This window comes from Mirounga leonina, unplaced genomic scaffold (genome assembly GCF_011800145.1).
Source record: "Mirounga leonina isolate KUSES-001 unplaced genomic scaffold, KU_Mleo_1.0 Mir_488, whole genome shotgun sequence".
NCBI lineage: Eukaryota > Metazoa > Chordata > Mammalia > Carnivora > Phocidae > Mirounga > Mirounga leonina.
Genome location: NW_023270777.1, coordinates 111,260 through 121,901, shown reverse-complemented (window position 1 = coordinate 121,901; position 10,642 = coordinate 111,260). Strand labels below are relative to the sequence as shown.

At 56.5% G+C, this 10,642-nt stretch overlaps 1 protein-coding gene across 1 annotated transcript; it reads right to left on the bottom strand.

Moving 5' to 3' along the window:
• Window positions 1-1,445: 1,445 nt before the first annotated feature.
• LOC117999921 (neuferricin) lies at window positions 1,446-10,627 on the bottom strand. Its single transcript, XM_034989323.1, has 4 exons — window positions 10,114-10,627; window positions 6,700-6,840; window positions 3,580-3,766; window positions 1,446-2,237 (listed from the first exon to the last, which is right to left on the bottom strand). The coding sequence occupies exons 1-4, from the start codon at window positions 10,361-10,363 to the stop codon at window positions 2,021-2,023; spliced, it is 795 nt and encodes a 264-aa protein (XP_034845214.1). The 5' UTR covers window positions 10,364-10,627; the 3' UTR covers window positions 1,446-2,020.
• Between the last annotated feature and the right edge of the window lie 15 nt (window positions 10,628-10,642).

Below are 10,642 nucleotides of genomic sequence, written 5' to 3'. Positions count from 1 at the left end.
CGATAAAGTACATGGTGGCGGCAAAGAGGAAGTGAGTGGCCTGCAGTCCGGCAGAGAGTGGGTGCCCAGGGCCCTCCCCGGCCACACTCGGCTGGGATGACAGGGTGCCTTGTTCCGTTCATTTCTTTTTTCAGTATGTTTTGAGAGGGTCTGAACTCCTCTGCACCTGGCCCCCACACTGTCCCTCACTCCCACCCCGAGGATGGCCTCTAGGGCTCTAGCGGGGCTCCTGTCGCCCACTGTAACCTCCCCAAGGTGAGCCTTGCCTGCCCCCTCCCACCCCACAGGGACACAGCGAGCTATGGAGGGGTGCAAACAGCATGGAGTCGGGGCAAGAACCTGGAGTTCGACGCTCAGCTGCACTGCTCTGTGGGGCCTCATCTGCAGACTAAGAGCTAACTCGCGCACTTACACCCCGTGCTGGGTATTGGGGGTGCAGGACACCAAGCTGGGGAGCCCTCCGTCCTTGTGCAGGGAGAGAGGCGGACGGGAAACCCGGGTTGTCGTCTTACAAGAGAACAGAACAAGGCTGCAGGCAGGCCAGGCGAGCGCAGGTGCCTGCCTCCCGAGAGGTGCCAGTCCAGGCAGGAGGGGCAGCCTGGCGGAGGTTCCGCAGGCACGGTGCGGTGGACGAGGCTGCAGGGAAGGGTGCCCCGGTGCACGGGGAGGTGGTGGGAGGGCCGTGGACGTGGTAAGTCACTGAAGGTGGGGGGGGTGCCCTGGTCATCCAGGGTGACCGCTCACAGCAGGGCGGAGGGCGGCGTGGGAGAGGACAGTGAGACTTGCTGCTTCCACGCGAGAAAGGACAGCCCGGAGCTGGGGAGGCTGCTGGGGGTGGGGTGGGGGGAGAGCCGGGGCCCTGAGATGGGGTGGGAGGAGGGGAGGAGCAGAGGAAGGCGTCCTGGATGGCTGCCGGGGTCCTCACTTGGTGTGACACCACAAGGTGACTGAATTCTGGAAGCGTGGAGTCTGGGTGCCTAGGACGTGCTCCAAGGAGCCGCCTATCTGGATGCAGCTGAGGTGGGAGTGAGGAGACCTGGTGGGGGAGCTCATGGGCCAAGAGGGGTGCCCGGGGGAGAAAAGGGAGTCAGACAAGGACCAAGGGAGGGTTTCCCGGAGGCCGTCAGGTGTGGCCAGTCCCGGACGGCCATGGCCGTGGGGTGAGGAGGGCAGAGTCTAGCCTGCTGCACAGCCGAGGGGGGCTGGGGAGCAAGGACCCCGAGTACATGCAGTGTGGCCACAAGTAGATCAGTGCCACAGAGGAGGGTTTCCTTCAGGAGGGGGAAGCGCCGTGAGGCAGGTGGACGGGGGGGGGGGGGCAGGGGAGGTCCCCAGCAAGAAGCTCCTCCGGTCAGTGGGGTCGGCGTAGGGGTGACGGGCTGCCCTGGACACACACCCCACCGGGAGAGGCATCACAGCAGAGAAACTACTTTTTGATCAAAAAGCAGACTTCTCCGACACCTAATTCTAAATGTTTAAGAGAGAAAGAATATCCTCACTTCAAACTGCTGCTCGGAGGCATCTGGATTTGCTGCCTCCGTAGAAGCGAAAGCCCTTCCCCTCCAGGATTAGCCTGCCCTGTTTCATTGTTCCCCCTCCCGGTTGGGCTCGGCTCCCATCAACTGGGTGTGGCTTGGCTCCGGGCGGAGGTAAAATCAGGGGAACCTAGAAGAGTTACATGGACGCTCTGAATGATCCGTGGCTTCTCTGGACGCGTCTGCCTGTCTCCGATTGGCCAGTGCCCCCAGTGCCCTAGCCGGGTGGGGAGTTACAGGTCGGGCATGGCAGCCCAGTTAGTTTTGAGTTGGTCAGATTTGCATGCATAACCGTCTGAGGGCTCTGAAGAAGGATGGCGAGTAGATCACAAACAGGCTGACAGGTACCGGGCAGGCCGGCGCGCTCTGGTCTCAGGCACAGGAGGGTGAGCCCTCGGTGAGGGGCGTGGGCCATGTTTGCAGAGTGTGGGCAGCGTGCTTCCAGGCAGGGTTCCCTGTGGGTTATCACCATCTGGGGCACGGACTCACAGCGGGAAGGAGCAGGTGGTGGCCAGGGGTGGGCAGCCCGTGTACTCCCCCAAGCTGGGGTGGTCCAAGTCCCCACGGTTCGTGTCTGCAGGGAGGCCCGGTGACTGGTCGCTAGGGGGTCCGGTTGTTCTCACGCACACACAGTGGGGCTCCTTGGCACCCGGCTTGTACAGCTTCCTGGGGACACCGATCCAGTCTCTGCTCACACCTCCGCTGAGGACAGAAGGAACAAGGACGTGTTACCAGCAGGAACTCATGAGTCTCTGGGGAGGGGAGCGGGGTAGGCCACCTGGCGATTTCCCAAGGCGGCGGTCTGCAGCATGCGTCCCCTAACCCTGCCGGCTCTCCTGACTTCCTCCAGCTTCCCCTGCTGTCCTAGTGCTCCCGGGCCCTGCCCTGTGCCTTCCCAGGAGCCAGCGCTACTTCCCCGCACTGCGAACACCTGGGAAAGGCTCTCCCCTACTGGCCCGTGAGGGTCTCAGAAACAGTGTCTGGCTCCAATCCCCCACTGCATCCTGGCGCCTCTCGTACTCCTTCCCTGCCCCTTACTCCACACCCAGTCCCTGTCTGAACTCAGGACTCCTTTGTCGTTTCCAAAGGGAGTTAAAACAGACCGGGCTGAGGCACAGGGATAGGGTGGACTCGCCGGGGGAGGGAAGGCAGTGAGGCCAGAGGGGGCCACTGAGACCGGCAAACAGGCCCTCAGGTGGGCAGGCCAGGTTCCCCGAGCCCCTCTTTCTGGAGACCAGGCCCTGTCTCTTCAAAACTGGACAGGAGCTTTCCCTCCTGCCCCTTCCACACCTGATCCCTGAATTAAGGTGGAGGAAACGTGATGGACACAGGGGCTGGGCCTGGGGAAAGCTAGCAGCTTTGGCTGTTGGCTCTCGTCTGCACAAGGAGAGCAAGAAGGCCTCTCCGCACAGAAGAGGGTGGACGTACACAGCTTACACTTGAGGAAGGGGATCTCCTGCTTCTCAGGGAGAGCTGAGCTCGTACTTGAGGCCCTTGAAGCTTGCTGTGTGTGCCGGGGGGGGGGTCCCATCCTCTGCATCAGAGTTAAGGGGATTGAGGGCCTGATGATTAAACACCCGTTTTTCCTCCAGCTGCCCCCAAACAACCCGGGAATGATCTCTGGGGCGTCTACCCTAATCGGGCTCCCCTCACTTTATTTCTACGGGAAAGGGCTTCTCGGAAACACTCAGCAATTGCCATGTTTCGTGCCGCGGACCGGCCCCGCCTCCTCGTCCCTGTAGGCGGCCAGAATTTGTGCAGACAAGAGGGAACAGAGGCCCTTGGACGGATCAACAGGCCAAACTGAGCAGCTGTACTTGGGCCTGCTCATCCCAGGCCAGGGTCTTTGGGAAGTGCAAGCAAGCAAAACACACGCCCAGGTCCCCACCCTCACCTCACCTGGTTGTCAGGGGCCCCAGAAGCCTCGGACACGTAGCCAGTTGAGACTCGCTACCCAGAACGCCTGTACTTTCAAAGAGTCCCCCTGGGTGGACAGCTGGGTTATGGTGCCACCGAGTCACGTGTGGGAGGGAAGCCTGTGTACCTCTCCGGGGAACACCAGAGCCGGCTGCCCCTGCTGGAGCTCCACTCGGCATTGCACGGTGGGAACGTCTGCTTCTCCTCCAGCGCCCGCCGGCCCGCCTCCGAGCCTCGGCTGATCATGGCTTCCACCTGGGTCAGTTCCGGCGTAGGGAGGCCGTCCTCTCCGTAGAACCGTCCTATCACCCTTCCTGTGGTGACGGGACAGCTGATGTCAGGGTCTCAGTCACCTCCACGGTGAAACCCAAGCTCCCAGGGTTTCTGGCTCAGGACTAAGAACCCCTTGACGTCTGACAAGACCCCACATAGAAGCGAGACTGCTCTAGCTGCGGACTCCCCCATACGGAGGCCGCCTACCCTTCCCCACATGCAGACAGCGCTTCCTGGAGGGCAGAACTGCATGTAATTCCTTCCTCGGCGCTCCACGGTGCTGGAGGCACGCGGGACGTGTTCCATAAACGTACGACAAATGACTGGCTTATTGGGTCACACTTTTGTGGCTCAATTCTTCCCAAAGTGAAACGATTTTGTCTTGTAGAACTATCAGTAAGTCATTTATTGAGCATTTACTCAGGGTCAGGTGCTACGCTTGTGCTTCACCAACATCCCGCAAACCCTCAGAGCAACCTAGGAGAGAGACAGGGAGGCTGAGTAGCTGGCGCCCACACTCTCCCTCCACCATCCTCTCTCCCTCAGTCCTGCGGTGCACAAACTGAATGGAAACAGCAAGGGGTCCGTGAACCTGCAGGCCTGAGCCAGAGGGGTCAGCTCTCCTTTGGGGCAGGGACTTTCGTCTCTGAGTCCCGATGTGCAGGCCCCTTCCCGCAGCACCTGCCACAGGAAGCAGCAGCAGAAAGTGCTTCTGGAAGGGCCGGCCAAGAGGAGCAGGTGCCTGAGCGGCCTTGAGCCCTGCACTACTGGGCCACCAGGGGCAGCTTCGTCCCCCCTCACGTCCAACCATCCCGACTGGTCCAATTCTGTTTACGTCACTTTTGTGACCTGGATTAGGAGCTGCTGCTCCTTCGTATACAACATACACTTTCCTGTGCTCATGTCCATCCAACAGCAAATCTCGTCTGGCCGGCCTCTAGAAGACACCGCGGTTCTGGCCACCTTCTGCATTTCTCACGCAAACTACAGCCTGCACGTTGGCTTCCTTTCTATCTGCTGACCGTGCTTAGCTGCTCCCCGTCTCGGCACTGTTCCCTCAGCCTGGAATACTCTCTTCCCAGACCTCAGTCTGACTGGCTCCTCACATCCCGGTCTCTGCTCACCTACTATCCCCTCCAACAGGCCTCCCCTGACCATCTGCTCAAAAGTGCCACATACCACACCCCCCACACACATCAATCTGCTTTATTTACACTCAGTCCCAACTGGAATTGTGTGGTCGGTTTACTTGTTTATGTATGTCTCTCCTGCCCACCAGTGAGGCCCCAGCACTCAAAACAGCCCAGTACAGAGCATTCACTTTCCGTGCTTATTAGAATATATGAGGGGATCAGGGTGCAGCCTCTGAGTTGATCTAGCAGAAAACTTCCTCCTAGGGGGTCTCTCTGTGCACGGCGACAAGCCTGTCATGCTGGGTTTTAGACATGAGACCCACAGAGAGGGAGGAGTCATAGAGGCAACAGAGAAAGAGTTGGAGAAGCTGTGTCGTGAGAATGGCGGTCACCACCGGCTGGGTCTCCAAGCCAACACTGTATCCAGAACACAGACATCTCATTTGCCTGTGAGGCTTGGCCACTAGCTGCCGAGATGGCTTCCTGTCTTCACTTCCTCCTCTGATGGGGCTTTACTGGGCCCGAAAGAGCCTAACATAGCCCACCTCCTATAGAACGAGCCAAAAGAGGGCAGGACCTGCATTCAACTCATCCCTGGTCCAGTCCCCATGAGGACCAGAACCATCACTTACCCAGAGTAGGTATTCAAATACATGCTGACTGACTCCAGTCCCTCCCCGACGCTCACACACATACGCTAACACTGTTCAAACACAGCAGTTTGCTCCCCAAATATCAGGATGACATGTTTGGTCTGGCAGTCTTTGCCCACTCTCAGGGCTCTATTCTTTTTCTTTTGTGTTAGGATTTCTTTTCCTTATTAACCTGGTAATATTTCAACCAACCTCCTGGGAAAAAGGGAGAACCCAGCCTCCTGAAGGTCTGCAGAGAGCTCTCAGTCCGTTCAGCGCAGACGTGGTTGTGGTGTCACGAATGGCCCGGGACAGCCCGGAGGAAAACCCAGAAGGGGGTGTGCAGGCCGGGAGGGCAGGAGCCAACAAGTGTGTGTGGTGGGGGGGCTGGACGCAGAAAGAACTGTGGGTGTTCTAGTCAGCTGGATGTGGAGGGAGCGGAGGAGCTCGGGCAAAGGCCAAGGTTCTCAGAAAAGGTAACCCAAGTGGTCAAGACAGAGCAGACAGTCAGAGGTGTTAGGGGCAGAGATGGAACGCTCCCAACCGAGACCCATTCTGGTGGTGAGGAGCACTGATGTTCCCCTGGCAGTCAGCGGGTCCAGTTGGGCTCCACAGAGGGAAAAGGGCCCCAACCAACCCAATTTTCAGTGTTTACAAAGCACTCTAGTGTTTAGAGTCTAACATTTCTTTGGGACACTGTTAGGTGTCTTTCTATTTCAAAGGTGATTCCCTCCTTGCTTGCCCAGCACCACTGGCTTTAACAAGTGTCTGGGAGACAGTTCCTTTGGGATGGACACAGACTAATGCTGGTCTCCCTACAGGGCTAAGTAAGAGTATCTGTCAAAACTGCACACAAACGTAGGCCTCGAGCCCTCCCGACTGGGTGCTGAAGCCCGATGCCTGGGACCCAGCGAGGCTCCTGGAGCTGGTGGTTCAAGGTGTGGCAGGCAACCCCTGGCTTTGGGGCCACAGAGGCCAAAGCAAGCGGCAGGATCATGCTCTCCCAAGAGTATGAGTGAGAGAAACAAGTGCCCCCAACACTTCCTTCGGGGACTCACAGCCACACTAACAACCAGAGTTTAAGGGGAAAATTTCATGGGTATTGTACGGATTTTAACCTTGAGTCCAATCCCCAAAGAACTCTAACTCTTTTAAAAAATTGCAGGACAACTGAATAGAATCTATGGAAACGACCTGTGGAATACCTACCAACGAATTCGTAATTCTTCTCGTAGAATGAAAGCCAATTTTGAAGGGTCAGCACCTCCGAAAACGACAAGTCAGCTACATGGTCCACCAGGCCTGCTTCAGAGTAGTCCCCAGTCACAAACGCCCTCGATGCATCCCGGCCTGCAGGAGACAGGTTTCCAAGTAGATGAGCTCGTAAATCGCTGGCACTGTACCAACTCAAGAACCTATTTTCTGAGAATCATCTGGAAACCCCTAATCCCCATCTCCAGGAAAAGCTCATCTCCCCTCGCTGGGACAGATGTTAACACAAGTATGTCTTCCTTTTAACACTTGTCACAAAATAACTCATTGTTGATGAAATAACTATCTAATGTCTGCCTTTTCTACTAGTCTGCAAGTTTTATCAGGGCAGAGAACACACCAAACTCAGTATTGATTCCCCAGTGTCTGGTAGTGCCTAGTCTTTAGTAATTATCAATAAATATTGGCTGAATGAAACCCATGCATTTACAGTTGATTTTCAGTAAGTCAATTCTCAACAATTATTTCAATAATTCAAAGGGGGAAAGAATAGTGTTTTCAACAAATGGTGCTTGGACAACTGGATAGCAACATGCAGAAGAATGAAAATGGGCCCCTACCTCACAACATATATAAAATTAACTCAAAATAGATCAATGACATGAATGTCTGAGCTCAAACTGTACAATTCTTAGAAGAAAACATAGGTGTAAATGTTTGTGCCCTTGGATTAGGTGATGGTTTCTTAGATAGGACACCAAAAGCACAAGCTAACAAAGAAAAAAAAAACTCGATCAAAATTTTTAAATTTTGGGGGTGTCTGGGTGGCTCAGTCGTTAAGCGTCTGCCTTCGGCTCAGGTCATGATTCCGGGGTCCTGGGATCGAGTCCTGCATCGGGCTCCCTGCTCAGTGGGGAGCCTGCTTCTCCCTCTCCCGCTCCCTGTTTGTGTTCCCTCTCTCGCTGTGTCTCTCTGTCAAATAAATAAATAAAATCTTAAAAAAAATTTTTTTTTAAATTCTGTGCACTACAGCACACTATCAAGAAAGTGAAAAGGGGAGAAAATATTCACAAATCATGGATCTGATAAGGGCCTAGTATCCAGAGTATATAAAGAACTCTCACAACTCAAAGTACAAAGACAACCCAATTAAAAAACGGAAAAGGATTTGAACAGCCTTTCTTCATGGAAGATACACAAATGGTCAACAAACACATAAAAAGATGCTCAACATCATAGTTATTAGGGAAACGCAAATAACCAAAACCACAATGGGCTACCACATCAAACCCATTAAATGACTATAATCAAAAAGATGGGGCGCCTGGGTGGCTCAGTTGGTTAAGCGACTGCCTTCGGCTCAGGTCATGATCCTGGAGTCCCGGGATCGAGTCCTGCATCGGGCTCCCTGCTCAGCAGGGGGTCTGCTTCTCCCTCTGACCCTCCTCCCTCTCATGCTCTCTGTCTCTCATTCTCTCTCTCTCAAATAAATAAATAAAATCTTTAAAAAAAAAAAAAGATGACCAGTTTGGCGAGAATGTGGAGAAACTGGAACTCTACTACATTGATGGTAGGAGTACAGCCACTTTAGAAAATAACTTGGCAGTTTCTCAAAAAGCGAAACACAAGCATTACTACATGAGAAGTGAAAACATAGGTCCAAACAAAAATGTGCACGTGTACATTCATAGCCGTGTTTTCGTAAGAGGCAAAAATGGAAATAACCAAAACGCCCAACAAATGATGACTGAATACCCAAAATGTGGTATATACCTTCAACAGAATATTACTTGGCCACAAAGCGGAATGCAGCACTGATACGTGACGATGCAGCCTGGACGAACTTTGAAAATGCTGCGCTAAGTGAAAGAAGCCAGACACAAAAGGCCTCATGTATGATTCCAACTTGTATGAAAAGTCCAAACAGGCAAATCTTCAGATGCAAGTGGACAGAGGCTGCCAGGGGCTGAGGGGTAGGAGGGACTGGGGAGTGACTGCTAACGGATATGGGGTTTCTTTGGGGGTGATAAAATGCCTGGAACTAGAGGATGCTGATGTTTGCACAACTTTCTAACTATATTAAAAAGTACTGAAGTGCATACTTTAGAAGGGTGGATTTTACATCGTGTGAATCATATCTTGATAGACAATAGTACAAGTATCGACTGCACGAGTGCACATCTCTGCTTCCCTCCTAGGCTGTGCGGGTGGTGGGGAGCACGGATTTCTGATTCCTCGGCACCTGGCACACGGCGGGCTGCACAGCCGTGGTCAGAGCATAGATGTGAGTGTAGGACGGGCACAGAGGAGCTCGGCAGGCGCCAGAGCACACTGCAAAGAACGGTGCCCCGGGGATGAAAGGTTTCACGTTCACGCTCGTGCATCCTGCTGGGGCAGCTACGCCAGGGTGGGATGGGGCTGTGCACTGCAGGCTGCCCTCCACGGGCAGGTGAATGAACCCTGACGCCAGGCCCAGCTCTGCTTCCAGATCACCGTGTAGCTGCGGGTAAGTTCCTGTCCTTGCTGGGCTGTCTGAGGAGCTTGGCAGCACCCACTGACCCGAGTTCCTTCTCTGTCAAGGCTTCCGTTTCTGAAGTTCTCCCCAGAGACAGGAAGTGACTTGCATCTAAGTACCGGAGGCAGCTTCCCAAATGCAAAGTGCTTATTTAACATGAGCCTAGTCACCGGCCCTAAGCTCAGCATTGGTTTGTTGCTCTCTAACCTGGGACATGGTTATCCCTCCAGCCTGGCTCGACAGGCTGGCGGTCCCGGTCCAAAGCCTGTCAACGAATCCCATTCGCCAACGCCCTCAACTATGGGGCAGGACAGCAGAATGAACGTCGTTTGACACACGTTCCAGGCCTAACGTACGTGCAGCTTTCTCCCAAGTTCTGACAGACCGTAAAGGTGCCCAGACCCTCGTCTGTGCTCTAACCTGATCGTCCTCAACGGACGGAAGTGCGTCTGCACCAGAAACAAGAACGACTCACGCCAAGTGCACTGTTTTTCGGGGAAACTCGGACAGGGACTCCCCCAAGAGACGACTGCGGTCCGTAGGGGGCCTCTGCGCGCAGGGACCCGGCCCCCGCATCGCCGCGCGCTGAGCCACGCAGGGTGGCGCGGAGCAGCTGCCCGGGGGCCTCTGCCCGGCCGGTGGGTAACACACGAGCGGCCCGAAGCCCGTTTCTCGAACCTTCGTCGCAAGGAACGCCCGGAAAGACAGGGAGGGCGCGGGCTGGGCTGCCAGCAGCGGGCCACCGTCCCGCCCGGGCGTTCGGCCCCCGCGGGACGGTGCAGCCGAGCACGGCCCCCACGCCAGCCCGATGACTGTGCGCACAAAAGGGCGTATGAACGAATGAACGGACGCACGAACAAGCGCACGGACGAGCGCACGGCGAACGAGGCTGATACCTGCGAGGCCGCTATAGGGGGCCCCCGGCTCGTAGTGCCTCCGGCCGGAGGACACATCGTAGACGCGGCCGAGCAACGCCAAGTAGAGGCCCGGGGCCCCGGGGCCGCCGCGGTAGCGGGCCAGCTCCTCGGGGACGAAAAGGCGAAGGCCAGCGCGGCCGCTCCACCAGCCCGTCCACCGAGCCGCCGCCGCCGCCGCCGCCGCCGCCGCCAGGCCCCACAGCAGCCCACGCCCGCCGAGCCCCAGCATGCAGCCCGCAGGCGGCCGCCCCGCCTCCCGCGGCCAAGATGGCGGCGACGCAGGCGCGACGCCTCCGGCCGACGTCCCCGGCGCGACGCCCCGTCGTCCCGCCCGCGCCCCCCAGGGGACAGCGGGGTACTGAAGGGGGAACGGCCTCGGCGAGAGACCGCTCCCCGGCTCCGCTCCCCGCCTTCGCTTTTCCTCAGCGTACGCAGTGAACGCGGAGGGCGAGCGAGAGTGTCAGCGCCGAGGGCTCGGCCGCGCCGTCGCCGCCCCCAACAAAGATGG

Bases quoted from the DNA above. Each gene is read 5' to 3' on its own strand.
- LOC117999921 (XM_034989323.1), bottom strand. From the start codon at position 10,363: ATGCTGGGGCTCGGCGGGCGTGGGCTGCTGTGGGGCCTGGCGGCGGCG. The intron at 6,841-10,113 runs GTATCAGCCTCG...TGTCTCCTGCAG, and splicing joins CCCCTATAGCGGCCTCGCAG to GCCGGGATGCATCGAGGGCG. The intron at 3,767-6,699 runs GTAGGTATTCCA...CCGTCACCACAG, and splicing joins GAAGAATTACGAATTCGTTG to GAAGGGTGATAGGACGGTTC.